Here is a 17355-nt window from a genome sequence, read left to right on the forward strand (position 1 = left end):
CACCCATCCTTCCAAATGCCACACGATAGATTCTTTCAGTAGAATTAAATATAAATCCAGTAGGGGGGGGGAAAAAACCCTGAAAGGATACTTCAGATGTTAACAATGGTTATCCCTGGGTTACGGAGAGTGTCAATTTCATTCTTTGGACTTACCTTCTCATTTTTTTTTTTTTTACAATGAACACGGAGCTAATAATGAACCAATAAACCATTTTTTAATTAAAAAAATTGGAACAGCTCAAAATTACATAATCAGTTACATTTAGCTCTGGCTACAATCAAGATCCAAGCCTTCCAGCGTGACACCTGGTAGCAGTTACACAACGGCCAGGCCTGGCAAGTGGCACGGTCCGGCTGGCCTACTTGTTCTTGTGTGCTGGTTAATTGGGCAGATTTCTAAGTTACTGTCTCAGGCCAGTTGTAACCTAAGGCTAACAGGGAGCTTTCATCCAGCTGGTCCTTAGCCTGGCCAACCAAGCTCAGAAGGCCTCCAAACTTCAATGTGCACTTGAAGCACTAAGAAGTTAAATGTAGATTCCTGCTCCCCACCCCCACCCCCCAACCCAATCCCAGAGATTCAGTAAGTTGAGGATCTGACCCAGCAATGTGCCTTCTTAAAGTACCTACGAAAGACCCTGATCAGGGCCGGGACTAGGGTGAGGCCAGAAAAACACATAGGGTGTGGATTTTAAGAAGGCACTCACCCTCCTCAAGGTTTGTAAATATAGGGCTGGCACAGTCAGCGAGCACCTCCTTAAATTTTGCACCCAAGGCACCTCACCCTAATCCCAGCCCTGTCCTAACATTGGTGATGACAGACCTCATTTTGAAAAGGCTAAATTACATGAGTACAGTTTCAGCTCTACATGGCAAGTTGCACTATGAAAATGTTTAATGCATAAAGAATGAGCTAGGTATAAATCTGATTCCTAAAAATGAAAATCTGGGCTCATCTGCATTTTGTAAGTGCCTCGATGCACTGTGTAAGGCATTAAATATGCATTTTGCTTTTAAAGATACATAACTCTGCAATTCTCCAGGTTAAATCTGAGCTGTGGTTTCTGAGATATTCGGCAATCAGCAGTATACCAAATGACACATTCCCTAATTCCTCCCAAGTTGGAGGTTTAGATAAGCCTAAGAGGTGTATGAGTTATGTATTTCCTGCGGAGATTAAGAAAATAGCCTTTTCTCCTTTCAAAGCTTCATGGACCTGAGTCATTCCAGTGTCTCCAACAACACTGATCAGCTTGTAGGCTGATTTCAGAGTGCTTAATGACTCTACTGAGAATTTATGGCTCATGCAATTAAAAATCCTAACCATTTGCTGATTTACCCCAGAAATATGTGATCTTGAAAAATATTCCTTGTTACCACCATCAGGCCCATACGGAAAGCAAGAACAAAACAAATTTTTAAGAACACAGCACAGATAATAGGAGCTGGGGTGGGGGTGAGACACACAAGTAACCGGTGCAGAAGCATTTTGGAGTTGAACTCCTCTCGCCCCCGACCACCTCGACCGGCTCCTGCTATGCATGCACATTTACCCACGCTCTATAATCAGCAAAGAACACGAACTTAGGTCCCCAAACAATAAAGAAACTAAATGAAGAGGGCTCATAAGGATGCATTTTGTTTTTATGACTGTAGGTCTGCTGGTATTTAATGGCAACACAGCAATGCTTTGTAGCAATCTGTCACTATTTGTGCCTGGGTCAAATCTATATTCCTGCCGTCACACTGTTACGATAAAGGAACTTAAGTCAGCTAAAATAGGAGTAGAAAACAATTCAGGTTAACTTTTACTTCTGCTTAAAAATATCCCCAGAATAGATATATTGAAAATATATTTTGTTTTACACATTCTTAAAGATCGCCGGAAACTGGCAGATGGGCACTTTGATAGAAGTTTGTTTAACAAATGAAATAAAACTTCAATTATAGGTGCCTGTATCCAGGTATCTTTAACAGAGTATCTACCATTAACACACACACACACACACACACACACACACACACACACACACACACACACACAGTGGCACCTGGGTGGCTCAGTCGGTTAAGCTTCCAGCTCTTGGTCTTGGCTCAGGTCATGCTCTCACAGTTCATGAATTCAAGCCCCGTGTCGGGCTCTGCACTGACAATGAAGAGACTGCTTGGGATTCTCTCTCCCTCTCTCTCTCTGCCCCTCCTTAACACTCTCTCTTTCTCTCTCTCTCAAAATAAATAAAATTAAAAACAGAAATCAAAACAAACAAGCAAAAACACTCTCCTAACAAAGTGATGTTCTAAACTAGGGGTAAGCTAACTTTCAATGAAAGGGTGAGGCAATAAATATTTTAGGCTCTGATTTTTTTTCTACCATTCAAAAAAAAAAAAAAAAAGTCTTAGTGTATGGGCCCTTCAAAAAATAGGCTGCAGACTGAATCTGGCCCCAGGTCTTATAGTCTGCCAATCTGTGTTCTAAACAGCCATTAAAGATCTCCCAATCCTGAGATTGGGATTAACAAAGATTAAGTTAAAATAATTAAAAAGTAATAAAACTGCCTGCAGAAAGCCTTCCTCAACCAGAACCCCCAGGCTCAATTTACAGGGGTACCACTGCCATGTGACCCAGACATGGGGCAGGCAGATGTGGACACACGCGTGGAGTGCAGGCATGTGATAATGTGATAAAATTGTTAGTACAAGCATTGAATTCATTTTGCCACATAATTCAGAAGTGGAGGAGAATGGTTACTGACATCTAACTCATGGGAAAAATATGCACCTCTTCGTGGGTTTGCTTAAATTTACACTAAGCTATAGGTGAACCTGTAAATACATGTATAACTGAAGGTGGCTAATTTGATGTAAAAACATCCCTGGCTCAACTGGAAAGGAAGTTTCCATAGAAGAGAAGTTCCACTAATACGAAGAGGAATTCATGCTGTTTTTAGAAGAGTGTGCCCCCAGTTCAGGGTCAATTCTGGCAGTTTACATGGTTACATAACTTAAACCTGTTTCTCCTGCTTTTCTACCATAAACATGAAAGAATGGCCAGATCATATGAACAAAGGGCCTTAACAGTCTAGAAGGTTGCCTGTTCTTTTTTTTTTTTTTTTTTAACATTTATTTATTTTTCAGACAGAGAGAGACAGAGCATGAACGGGGGAGGGGCAGAGAGAGAGGGAGACACAGAATCGGAAGCAGGCTCCAGGCTCTGAGCCATCAGCCCAGAGCCCGACGCGGGGCTCGAACTCACGGACCGTGAGATCGTGACCTGAGCTGAAGTCGGACGCTTAACTGACTGAGCCACCCAGGCGCCCCGAAGGTTGCCTGCTCTCAAGAAGGCTGTGTTTAACTAGATCCCCCAAATTAGCAACACAACCCACCAGACCAACTTTCCTATACGACATGAAGGAAAAATGATACCAACACATATCCTAAATTTTTTTAGAATATAAGAGAATCCAATTCTACTTTAAAAGGAAGTTGCCATGATATTCCTTTTTTCTTTCCACTTAAGTGTCTCCAGCAATTCTTGCGGCCACAGAGACCCTCTTAATTAGGAAAAGGAGATATTAAAGTGTCACATCAAAAACAACACTCGTAACTCCCAAGCGATTTAACAACAAAAACTCATTTCAAATTCGGGAAGAGAAAATAAAAACAGGGCTCAGACACCGTCAGATATTGCAAATGAATACACACTACCTATAAAAAGATTAATGTAAAAAGACAAGCGACTGTTTTTACACGGATTAGCAACCACGCTAAGAAGATCTGAAAATTATTCCTTAATTTAGAACTGTCCCAAAAGCCAGCACAGTGCATCTTCTGTGACATATGTTTAAGACATGGGAGCATGAAAGATAATGACAGATGATAACCTTATTTACTCCCAGGCACTTAGGCAAGGTCGCTCATTTGAGATTAAACAAGATAATTATAAACCTTAAATAAGCATTTGATGGGTTTCTTTAAAACCCCAGTCACATCATCCGTGTCCCATCCCCCATTCTACACAAAGTCTCAAAATCGCACCAGACATAGACATGAGTTAAAAAAAAATTACGCACTATCCATGCAATGAGATACCAAAATAAGGTTGCGGAAGAGTATTTCATGACGTGGAAAGATGTGTACAATGCATTCACTATTCAGCACCAAAACACAAGCTTACGAAGCAGTAGGACCTCAGTTTTATTTAAAAAAAAAAAAAGTCTAAAAAAATGGTCACGAAGAACATATACACAGTAAGGGATATATTAGCAATGGTAAGTAAATGAACTTTAAAAGGTATCATTAAAACGTGCTTATTTTTGCTTATTCACATTTTCTAGTTTTTCTAGAACTATGCTTCACACAATATTTTATAATTAAAAAAATTGTTTTAATTTCAAAACACACGTACACAAATGTCTGCACGAGCCATGCTACATTTCTGGTTACTGGGATAGCCTTATAGCAAATCCTCAAAAGCAAATAAATAAATCAAGAAAGACTTCTATTCAGCACTGGCTTTATTTAATGTTTAAGAATTCTAATAATTTAGGGGCGCCTGGGTGGCTCAGTTAGTTAAGCGTCCGACTTCGGCTCAGGTCACGATCTCTCAGTCCGTGAGTTCGAGCCCCATGTCGGGCTCTGTGCTGACTGCTCAGAGCCTGGAGCCTGTTTCAGATTCTATGTCTCCCTCTCTCTCTGACCCTCCCCCGTTCATGCTCTGTCTCTCTCTGTCTCAAAAATAAATAAATGTTAAAAGAAAAAATTTAAAAGAAGAATTCTAATAATTTAATCTAGAAGACCTAATAGAATCTATCTAATAGGAAAAACAAAACAAAACACTAAAGACCAAAGCCGCTCAAGGCTTTGCCTTAAAATGGTTAGCCTCTAACATAAGTATGGCCTGGACACCCAAATGTTTGGAAGGTCATCTCAATCCTTAAAAAATGGCTGACAGTTTAGAAGGCAGAAAAACATTTCCACCTTCCAAAGAGGCAAAGTTCTAGTAACTGCTCTTGTCTCCTGGGGATCTTGAAAGGCACAGACCCAAAGTCCCCCAAATGAGCAATCCTTGAAGGCCACCCCATATTACCATTTTATCCTGGGGGAAGGTTCTTGAGACCTCCCACTGGGTGGGTGACCCAGAGGTCTTGCTGGCAGGCAGTCTAAGCCTTCTATCTACATGGCCAACTTGACAGGTCTGCCCTCGACTTTGGCGAACATGCTGGCATGTACCTTGTTTGCAGGGAGTTACCCTTAGAGTGGCTTCCCCTAGAAGAAGGATAGTTTAGCCATTCAAAAGTAGACTTAACCATAACCAGGGGTGCCTGGGTGGTTCAGTTGGTTGAGCGTCCAACTTAGGCTCCAGTCACGATCTCGTGGTTCAGGAGTTCGAGCCCCGCATCGGGCTCTGTGCTGACAGCTCAGAGCCTGGAGCCTGCTTCGGATTCTGTGTCTCCCTCTCTCTCTGCCCCTCCCTCACTCACACTCTATGTCTCAAAAATAAATAAACATTAAAAAAAATTTTAAAAACTATAACCAAAAACACATAAAAGGCAGCCCAGATTTTGCAAATGTGGTCAAAGAGAAACTTTCTCTTCAAGAGGCCTTATTCCAGATGATTTACTACTTTGACTGATACAAGTACACTGTATGATCTATAAATAATTGCTCATGCCAGAAAGGATGTTAATTACATGATACGGTGATGTGAAAATAATGCATTATTTAGCATTTCCTTAAATTGTTTCAAGCCCCTGTTAACACTCTGCTGTAAATAATGTAGAGTTGGAAACTTTGAGAGCTAACCTGGTACAGTTTGAAGGTCATTTGGATAGCCAATCTAGCTTAACTTTCCATGTGTTCCACGTATGCCCACTGGTGAAGGGCAAGCCCCAGAGTTCTCCATATCTCACTTGTCCTGTCTGCCTTACTTTACCTCCACCTGAGTACCACAGTACTCTGACTCCACTGGCTAGGTTTGTCCTGAAAAGGGAGACCTTTAAGACTGGAGAGAGATCTATTTATGGCCCCTAGATATCATTTACCACACATTTTAGAATCATAATGCTGGTCTGGAAATGTTATCAGATAATGTGTTAAAGAGGCATTTGAAGGTTACTGGCATATCAAAACCAAAATGAAAGTCTCACTCAAACGGTTAGCACATCTATTGTCAAAAAGAGAAGAGATAACAAATGTTGACAAGGGCATGGAGACAAGGGAAGCCTCACACACTGTTGGTGGGAATGCAAACTGGTGCAGCCACTCTGGAAAACAGCATGGAGGTTCCCTAAGACATTAAAAATACAACTACCAGGGGTGCCTGGGTGGCGCAGTCGCTTGGGTGTCCGACTTCGGCTGAGGTCATGATCTCACTGTTCGTGGGTTGGAGCCCCGTATCAGGCTCTGTGCGGATGGCTCAGAGCCTGGAGCCTGCTTCCGATTCTGTGTCTCCCTCTCTCTCTGCCCCTCCCCCACTTGAGCTCTGTCTCTGTCTCTCAAAAATAAATACATATAAAAACAAAATTAAAAAAAAAATAGATAGATAGATAAGATCCAGCAGTCCCACTTCTTGGTATATATCCCAAAGAAACAAAACCATTACCTTCAAGAGACATCTGCACTCCAGTGCTCAGTGGATCCACGCCAGTGGATACACATGGATAAATAAAATGTGTACCCCACACACAGGAATATTACTCAGCCTTAAAAAAGAAGGAAATCCTGCCATCTGTGACAACATGGATAAACCCAGAGGGCATTATATTATACGAAATAAGTCAGACATGGAAAGACAAATATTGCACGGGATCACTTAAATGGAGTCTTTAAAAAAAAAAGAAGTTCGGGGCACCTGGGTGGCTCAGTCGGTTAAGCGTCCGACTTCAGGTCATGATCTCACGCTCTGTGAGTTCGAGCCCCGCGTCGGGCTCTGTGCTGACCGCTCAGAGCATGGAGTCTGCTTCAGATTCTCTGTCTCCCCCTCTCTCTGCCCCTCCCCTGCTCATGCTCTGTCTCTCTCTGTCTCAAAAATAAATAAAAACATTTAAAAAAAAAAAATGAAGTTCATCAAAAAAGAGTAGCAAAAGGGTTGTCAGGGCCTAAGGGATGAAGGAATTAGGAAGAAGTATTAAAGGAGTACAAAGGGGCAGGTATAAGATGAATAAGGTCTGAGAATCTAATGAGTTATATGGTGATCATAGTTGACAACACCGTATTATATAATCAAAATTTGTCAAGAAAGTAGAACTTCAATGTTCTCACCAAAAAACAAAACAAATTACTCTCCCCCCACCCCCAAAATCCAGAAAACCGAAAATAAAAAGGGTAAATATATAAGGGGATGAATATGTTAATTAAGTGGATAGGGGAATCTTCTCAAAATGTTTACATTCATCAAAATCATCATATATACACTTTGAATATCTTACAATTTTGTCAATGATGCCTCAATAAAGCTGGAAAAAAAGTTACTGGACCTTCTTAAAATCATTCCAGAGGTTTGAAAACCAACTGCTGATCATATGATCATATCATAACTGATATGATCATAACTGATACATATCATAACTGATGATCATATCAATCATACTTTCTTTCCACAGTTGTGTAGGTTACTTCAGGACTCACCTGGGATATTTGAAAGCGTATGCCAAAATAAACGTAAAAAATATGTACATTACTAATTAACACTTAGGTCTGCTATAAGGTTCGAAATATTCAAGAATATTGGGTGGTGACGGAAAAGAGAAGTGGATAATTTAGAGTTAAATGTACATTTGGCCTTTTATTTGTGCTGGATCTGGTAAAAACCTTACCATGTGACATTTATTGTAGGCAAGGAGACCAGAAGTTTCCAATGGAGTATCACAGGCCATGTATAGAATCTCAGTGGTGTCATCTTTCTTATACCTCCAGGAATTTTGGAAAGAGTAGTACCTATTAAAAAAGCACTTTTGGGGGGCACCTGGGTGGCTCAGTTGGTTAAGCATCCGACCTCGGCTCAGTCCGTGAGTTCAAGTCCCACGTCCGGCTCTGTGCTGACAGCGCAGAGCCTGGAGACCGCTTCAGATTCTGTGTCTTCCTCTCTCTCTACCCCTCCCTGCTCACACACACACTCTCTCTCTCTCAAAAATAAATAAATGTTGAAAAAATTTAAAAAAAATAATAAATCACTTTTGGGGCACCTGGGTGGTTCAGTCAGTTAAGCGTCCAACTCTTGGTTTTGGCTCAGGTCATGATCTCGTGGTTCGTGAGATCAAGTCCCATGTTGGGCTCTGCACTGACAGCACGGAGCCTGCTTGGGATTCATTCTCTCTCTCTCTCTCTCTCTCTCTCTCTCTCTCTCTCTCTCCCCCCCCCCCCCCGACCCCGCTCTCTCCTCTCTCTCTCAAAATAAATAAACTTAAAAAAAAGAGAAAGCACTTTATTATGTCATTGTATCTAAATACAATGACATAATAAAGTGCTTTCTCTTTTTTATATGTATATATATATATATATATGTGCTTTCTCTTCATATATATATATATATATATACACACACATACATACATACACGTATATATACATACATATACGTACACGTATATGTATGTATATATACGTATATATATAAGAAAACACGTTTGGATAGTTCTGTACATTTTAGAATGCTACTTTCCTCCCAATTTTAATTGACAAAGAAAACAAACGGACATTTAACTCACCCAAGATATCAAACTTCTTTAGAGAACTAAGAATCTGATTTCTGTATGCATCTTCAATAAGCAGTTAAAGGGTGATTATAGTAATGCAAATTCAATGCAAAGAGTCACTGGCTTTTCGTGTGTGTGTGTGTGTGTGTGTGTGTGTGTGTGTGTGTGTGTGTGTTTTAAGTTTATTTATTTATTTTGAGAGACAGAGAGAGAGCACACAAGTGGGGAAGGGGCAGAGAGAGGGAAAGACAGAATCCCAAGCAGACCCTGTACTGCAGAGCCTGATGTGGGGCCTGAGCTCACAAAAGGCGAGATCATGACCTGAACTGAAGTCAGACACTTAACCGACTGAGCCACCCAGGCGCCCCTCTTCTGTTGTGTCTTAGCGAAAACTCCCATCAGTTTCCACTGGAAGTTCTGCTCAAAAATGGCAAACATGTTATAGCTCTTGCCTGCCTTTATAAATCACTTTTAATACCACAGAGCCAACAGTCAACAGAACAGACCCATGTAAATCATGGCTTGGTTAGAGAAGTTAAAAACAGACTTAAAACATTTTCAAATTTAATATGCTACATATTTTTCTCTAACACAAACTGACAGAACATGGTATTTTTTAAAGCCTCCCACATAAGCAATTAAAACATACACACATGCACACACTCAGGGTACTCAAATCTACATGTGGAGTTTTTAAAACAAGTGAATTTTTCAACCATCAAACATTGAACCATTCAAAATCATGGATTTTCATAAGCATTTCAGCTGAATCTATTATGCAATTATGCATTAATGCCACTGAGTAAAAGTCACTGAATTTCTGCACTAATATCATGCATTTATTATCCTGATTTCTATCAATTCTAATTTTTGCAGAGCACAATTCCTTTCATCCTTGGGGCTAAGCTTATTTACAGAATAAATCACACAGTAGATCTTCATATGGATTTGGCTCAGCTAAAGTGTTATGTCAAAATGGACACAACTCTCCAATTTAAACTTTCAAAACTATTTTTAGCGTTTGCCTTTAAAATTTCACATTAAAAAATCTTTTTCAAAGAAGAAAAAAATCAACAAAGAAATTAGCTAACTTGATCTGTGAGCAGCAACCGAACATACTTCACAAGAGGCCTGATGTTTTTGAGTTTCACACAAAAATACTACCTCTGTCAGGGGCAGCTGAGTGGCTCGGTTGGTTGAGCGCCCGACTCTTGATTTTGGCTCAGGTCATAATCTGGTAGTTTGTGGGATCGAGCCCTGCTGACAGTGTGGGACTTGCTTGGGATTCTCTCTCTCTCCCTCTCTCTTGGCCCCTCTCCTGCTCACATACACACTCTCTCTCTCAAAATAAATAAACTTAAAAACAAATACTACCTCTGTCAAAGCATTGGGAGATAAGGAAATCCAATGTGGAAGGTCAGTGAAAAGAAATGGCTACTGTTAGTTGTTTGTAATGAACTGACATCAATGAAAGATTTCTTGAAGAACCTTAACCCACGGGGTCAGACAACACTCTTGTCTGTGTGCCCAGTGTCATGAAGCAGAAGCTCAGGAAATGTTAGGTGCATGTCTGTGACCCAGGCCCCAGCAGAAACAAAAGGCCTTCTGCACCAACGGGGAATCCGAGAAAAAATTCATTTGCGAAGCTTAATGCCGTTTCTTATCCAGTTTCAAAACAAGCATGAGTTCACCAGCAGAGGTGACTAACACTGATCCTGCTGGATGGCAAATTAGCCTGGTAAGTAAAATGGCAGCAATTTTGTCACCAGAGAAAAGTAAGGGTGACTTCAGAGACATCTTTCTAAGGTCAATGACTCACGGCTAACTGGCAGACCAGACTAGCAAATGGAAGCATGAAAAAGGGGAAAGAGACAGATCTCAATGTCTCCTTGACCTTGAAGCCAGGGAAAGAAGAGACACAAAACGCACTTCATTTTATAAAATTCCCAACTACTGAGCTTCTCAAAGTGAGGTCTGTGGGGCAGGCCATGGCCATGATCCGCTGTTCCTGGTCAACGAGAGTTAAGTACACAACCTGATAATAAGCATTTACAAGGAGCAATCTGACAGTCATTTTCTATCTATTGAATCTCACAATTTAAAAAAATCAAACGTGGGTTTTGCATATGTCTGTTCTTTTTCATTTCACTCTCCTAGTGACTGGCTCTTACCATATTTTTTTCAAGTTTCTTTTTTTGAGAGAGAGAGAGAGAGAGAGAGAGAGAGAACGAACCAGCAGGGGAGGAGCAGAGAGAGAGAGGAGGGACAGAGGATCCGAAATGGGCTCTGCACTGGCAGCAGAGAGCCCTACACGGGGCTCAAATCCATGAACCATGAGATCATGACCTGAGCCGAAGTCGGATGCTGAACCGACTGAGCCGCCCAGGCATCCTGGCTCTTGCTGCATTTTACAGAAAGTACTGATCCAGAATAAACTGGAAAAAAAAAAGGAAAGGTCCTTTACCACAGATATTTGGGAAACACTGCACCAGAACACCCAAAAATTTAGTTTTGTGTGGACAATGTGCATATTAGCCTGTAAGGATATTGATTTACCTGCAACCGTCTCTTAAATTACTCGAATATTGAGATTTTGCAGAAGCAGATCATTTTGCCCATGTGTAATATGCTAAACTCCTCTGATTAACACCTGAATTAATCTGGAGATGCCTGGAATGCAGGCCAATGAGATACCATATAATCAAAGCTGTTCAGAGGAACTGCGATGTTAACACGATTTCCTCCAAAAAAGAGGCAAGTTCTGTGGTCAACCAAGCTTGGGCTGCACACAGCATCTACCCGCCCTCCTGGGGAGGCATAACACACACCAGCACAGTAAGGATCCTGAGAAGGCCTGTAGTTCAGAAACTTGTTTAGCTCCACAGACGTGACGCTCTTGATGTAAACACGTTAAGAACATCTTGTGCTTGGAAATGAAGGTCTAGTTAAAAGACTCCAGAAGAGCAATCAAAAACCTGCCCTAAATGGCACTTACTAGCTGTTTCCTGTCTACCCTTGAAATGGATCATGCTACCTGCCGCATACCGCGGAGCTTCGGCATCAATGAACTTGTAAACTCACTTCTGAGCAGGCAAGCTCCTTCAGGACAAGAAACCGGCGCCCATTCTTTGTTCTCACCAGCATACAGGAAGTGCCCAGCACAGTGACTAACTTGTCTCCTAGGGAATGTTCTGGGTTGTCTCCTTATCCCCCCCGCACCCCCCACCCCACCAACACGCACCCAGGACGGCTAATTCCGATGGGTCATTTTGTTGGCCACTCCTTGGAATTCTGTGTCTTTGGAGCCCTCCTGTGCCCTGGTGCCCTGGCTGGTGCGGTATGGCAGGCACCTGCTATCCTTCCTTGGAAATGCAGATAGGCCCCCAGAGTAGAGCCAGGGGAAAAGCCCAGCACACAGCAGAAGCCCCAGCTGGTGAGCATGCTCCCTTGGCCTCAACCTCTGGGCAAAGACATTTCTCCAAGATGTTGTGGGGGCCACAGCGGGGCAGGACTCAGGTGTTCCGGTTCCCATGTCCAAAGCCAGCCTCCCATCCTAAACCACCTGCTTCCTCTCCTTAGTACCCATGTGCTACGCAGGAGAGTCCTATGGAGCTGGATCGATATTGCCTCCGCCTTAGTAGAACAATCAAAACACAAATAATCTCACAACCCCGAAAAAGAAAGCACTGTCACAAAGAAATCATGTCAGAGCTTGATAGCATCTCTTACCCAACTAACACCATAATCCAGGTCTCATTCAACCTCTGCCTCCCCATTTCAACAATCAATAATAACACGTTTTCCCTCAAACGACAGTTATTTTTAACTTCTAGGGCTCCTCTGTTTGCCTCAAAGGCAGAACCCAGAATCCGAGCGCCCTCCACAAGGTCGTGCGGTCAGTGAGATGTAGGACAAGGAATTGGCTTTCGTACACATTCTTCCAACCACCAAACCACGGGGTCTTTGTTAAGGTCAAAATTATCATGAAACATTATTTACACAGCACACAATGAGCTCAGTTCTGCAGCTGTTACAAACACGAGCCACAACTTAAAATAATAAAAAATAAAAAGATAAGAACCCATTTGTTTTACTCACTGTTCACGTAAACATTCAATGTCACGGAAGAATTGACATCGGAATTGGACACTTGAAACGTGTAAGTGCCTCCTTCGTTCCCTTTTAATCTGGTTAGGTGAAGTTCACTCACATATCTACACACACACACACACACAGGGAAAAAAAAAAAAAAGGCAATAAATCAATCACTTGTGAAGGGCCTGCCTCAAGTGAGTGTTTTATCCACCATTTCTGTCTGGAAATACACACCTGTTTGAGGAAAAATAAGACTCACTTAACTCAGTATTAACAAGATCCACATTAGCAAATATAAACATATACACCTATATTTACCTTGGGACAAAATGGCTGCCCAGTGAGGGTGCTGAGTGGGGAGAGGCAATGCAGCCTCCTCCCGGTCCCTGGCTGGCCTCTTGTCCGTGGTCCCTCTCTGCCCACGGTCCTTCACTCAGTCTCCTCCCCACCGGTGTCCTGAGCTCACCTGCCCCGCTGTGCTTTCACAACACTCACCTGGAAGGACCCAAGCCTGGCAGGCATCTACACGGAGTTGTCTCCATGCAGAGAGCAAAGTCGACACTGTGGGCCCTCACCTTCCTTCTTGCAACTCCATAATCTCCTGGTTTTCCTCCCATGCCCAGCACCTCTTCCTAGAGTCCTTCGTAGTACCTGACATTGAAGCTTCTCTTTTATGGCAGGGCCGGCAGATATGGCTATGTAGACAGAGTGTGGAGTTCTGCCAGAAGCCCTGGACACAACCGTCTCAACGTGACCCTGAGCAATCTACTCTCGCACCGAACTACTCGCTGTTTGCTCACAACTTTCAAATCTTTACCTCCAGTTCAGACTTCTCAGTCCTACGCCTCCTCTACAGAGCTATTTTCAAGCCCCCAACCCCTGCCCTGTGGGTACAGCTAATGATGACTCACACCTGTGACGTCCTCCCAAGTCTTGCCCTTGGGCACTTAGGCCCACTTGAAAGTTGACTGCCATCCAGGTCTACAGCAATGAGTGACCGCCCATGGAGAGGGACAAAAAGCCAGCTCCAGAGGACCCCTGAGATCAGCCTACTGCTCACCCATATCCTTTTTTTCCTCCTTTATCCTCCCCACCCTGCTCTCCTACTCCCTGGAAGGTCTCTCTTCCCCTTAATGAAGCCCTTGACCTAGAATCCCTGTCTCAGGCTCTGCTTCGAGGGAACCTGACCTAGGATACTTCCTACCTGAACATCTCTACTAGAGAGCCCATGGTCAACCTCAATTTCAACAAACACCAAGCCGAACTCACAGTATTTGCCCCTGCCAACCTTTCCTCCTCCTTGAATGGCATCACCCCTCGCCATCCAACGTGGCTGACGGACACAGGATCCGAAGGGACATCTTCAGCAGCTACTTCTCTCTCCCACCCCCTCAACCACTGAGTATTCCTGTGGAGGCGGCCTGGATGCCTCCCAAATCCATTCCCTTCCTTCCCACCCTTCCATCTTGGCCCAGGACAACATCATCTCTCACCCACATTGCTGTAACAGCCCATAGTTTCTGACTGGAAAAAAATACAAAGTCTAAGTGGGCATCTACCTCTGGTAGCCATTTTGATCTTGGTCAAGTTACTTAACTCATTTGTGTCTGTTTCCTCTTCTACAGAAATGATGAAAATAAGAGTGCCTGATCATGGGGCTTGTGGAGGACTAAAATTATTGACTCACTATACGTCAGGTACTTAGAACAGTGCAACACAGTCAAAAACACCTGCAGCTTACAAGAAGGAAGCTACTTTGCCTAGTTTACTCTTTTAATTTTTAAAATCATTTTTATTGTATTTATTTTTCTTTACTAGTTTTCTTTTACTTGTTACTATTTTATGATTGCTTCTATTTTCATCATAAATCTGTTGAGGATCAAATGAGAGGGGTGTGTGTTATGACAGAACTTGGGTTCACTGCCTGGCCCAGAGCTACCGAATGAGGCTTTAGTTACCTTACATTTTAAAAAAAAAGGATTCAAGGCACTAACTCTCCTCTTTCTGTGGAAAAAAAAAAAAAAAAAAGATTTCAATGTGTCTCTAGCACATGCCAGTCACTGCTCGGAACTAGCCTCAGAACTCTGGGAGCAAACGATCTTCCATTTCACAGATGAGAAAACTGAGGCACGGACTTCCATGTGTGCTCTAATCACAAAGCGAAAGGAAATACTGGTGTAAAGACTCAGGAAGCAGGCCCAAACTTCTTTCCACACCAGGTGTCTTCTCATACATCTATGGGTCACAGACACAGGCCCTGGTAAGCCAAGGAGAGAGGGGGAAAACATCTGATCCTCAGTGTAAGGCTCTTTTCTTACCTGATATTACTTTCGTTGTCAGACTTGGGATAATCTTCCCATTTATCAGTGAGGGTTCTGTTCATATAGACCCACCGTTGGTGCTCAGGCTTGGGATATGCCTCATATTCGACAATCAGATCCACATTCTCTCCGTCATTCACGAATATTGTGGTATTCATCATCGGGAAGATGTGAATGAATCCTTTAGCTGATTATAACAAAATAGAACAGGAAGAAACTATTATTCACAGCCATCCAACGGAAAACCCAACTTCACCTTTGGCTTACAAAAGTAACTGGCTGGTTTCAGAAAGGACGCACTTGAAATGTTTATTCTCCCTTCTCTGTCTCTTAAGGAACTCTCTTCAAGAGCTAGCACCACCCTGTAAGTCTTCTAGAACTACTTCTTAGGTTAGAAAGTGTTGGGACTAAATGGTTAGCCCACACCCAGACCCAGTACAATTGTATATGTGATAAGAAGGTGTCAAAAGTCAAGAGGGGGGAAGAGAGCTCAAATTGTCAATAAAGGTGTTGAAAGAACGCCATTTAGTATTTGAAGAAAAATAAACCTGTTACCTCCTCATCATGTAATATATCACAGATGAAATCAAGTACAGCATTTTATTTAAAAAAAAAAATTTTTTTTTAATGTTTATTTATTTTTGAGACAGAGAGAGACAGAGCATGAACGGGGGAGGGGCAGAGAGAGAGGGAGACACAGAATGTGAAGCAGGCTCCAGGCTCTGAGCTGTCAGCACAGAACCCGACGCGGGGCTCGAACTCACGGACCGTGAGATCATGACCTGAGCCGAAGTCGGACGCTTAACCGACTGAGCCACCCAGGTGCCCCAAGTACAGCATTTTAATAATCGAACTGTATCTTTAACTGACAACAGAATTAACTCCTATCAAACTTCTACAGAGGGGGCAGTTTTCTAGACATTTTAGAAACAACAGAAGAGGGGAGCCTGGGTGGCTCAGTTGGTTAAACATCCAACTTCAGCTCAGGTCATGATCTCGTGGTTCCTGAGTTCGAGCTCCATCGGGCTCTGCGCTAACAGCTCAGAGCCTGGAGCCTGCTTTGGATTCTTTGTCTCGCTCTCTCTCTGCCTCTCCCCTGCTCACACTCTGTCTCTCTCCCTCTCAGAAATAACATTAAAAAAAAAAAAGAAACAACAGAAGAAACAAAATCAAATTATGAAAGTCCTAAGAATCTGAATACATAGCATTTTTAAATGTCTATACTGTAAAATTAAGGTAATAGGAAAAAGAACATGAAAATCAATAGATGGAAAATATTTAAACTAGTAAATCAGTTTTTTTTTAATTTGAGAAAGAGCCCAATAGGGAGAGAGGGGCAAGGGGGAGAAGGGAAAGGGGGAGGGAGAGGGAGGGAGGGAGGGAGGGAGGGAGAGAGAGAAAGAGAGAGAGAGAGAGAGAGAGAGAGAGAGAGAATCCCAAGCAGTCTCTACACTCAGCATGGAGCCCAACATGGGGCTCGATCTCACAACCTGAACCAAAATCAAGAAGAGTTGGACACTCAACCGACTAAGCCACCCAGGCACCCCTAAACTGGTAATTAAAAATAAGGCATCACTTTTCACTTCTTAAAAATAGCAAAACTTCAATAAAGCTGTTAAAAAATAAAGTCTATCCATCCTATGGAAAAATAGCAAAACTAATTTGAAAGAAACTCAATAATTCTGCAAGTGTGGTAAAAGTAGCGTGCTGAATTACACACTGTAAATTGGCACAACTCTTTCAGAAAGCATTTAGCAATATAGATTTTCTATAATTATCTATTCTCTAATTTAACCCTGTAATTTCCGTTGGAGCACTCTTCTTTGTGGGTAGCTACATGCAAAAAGAACGGCTCTCTACCTTGGATATAATAATTTTAAAAATCAGGGCACTGGTGAGAAATGGTTCTATGACAATAATATAAGAAAGAGCTTGAAAAACATGTAATAAAATAATTGCCAATATTATTTTTATAGCCACCATTTATGGAATGCTTGCTATGTGCCAAGAACTGCCTTAAGTACCTTGGCATTACATTTTAATTAACAATTATGACAAATATTTAATTCCATAACAATACTAGGGGAGAAAGCTTATAACTCCTAATGTATAGATGAAAGATATCCAGTCCTGGAAAGCTTAAGAGCTAGCTGCCCAAGGGCAGAGCCCAGATTTGAATACAGGTTTGTGAGATGCCAGGCTTGGCTTTTCTCACTGTAACATATCCCTAGATTCTCCATATAATAC

At 42.2% G+C, this 17355-nt stretch overlaps 1 protein-coding gene across 1 annotated transcript in view; it reads right to left on the reverse strand.

Annotated features, from left to right (window-relative positions):
- Positions 1 to 17355, reverse strand: part of KIT (KIT proto-oncogene, receptor tyrosine kinase) — an 86579-nt gene that overhangs the window by 19935 nt on the left and 49289 nt on the right. The window contains exons 6-7 of the mRNA XM_042936364.1: positions 15106 to 15295; positions 12791 to 12906 (exon numbers count right to left, since the gene is read on the reverse strand). Coding sequence (XP_042792298.1) covers positions 12791 to 12906; positions 15106 to 15295 — 306 coding nt within the window. The remainder of the gene's footprint in view (positions 1 to 12790; positions 12907 to 15105; positions 15296 to 17355) is intronic.

Source organism: Panthera leo, chromosome B1 (assembly GCF_018350215.1).
Source record: "Panthera leo isolate Ple1 chromosome B1, P.leo_Ple1_pat1.1, whole genome shotgun sequence".
NCBI classification, from domain to species: Eukaryota; Metazoa; Chordata; class Mammalia; order Carnivora; family Felidae; genus Panthera; species Panthera leo.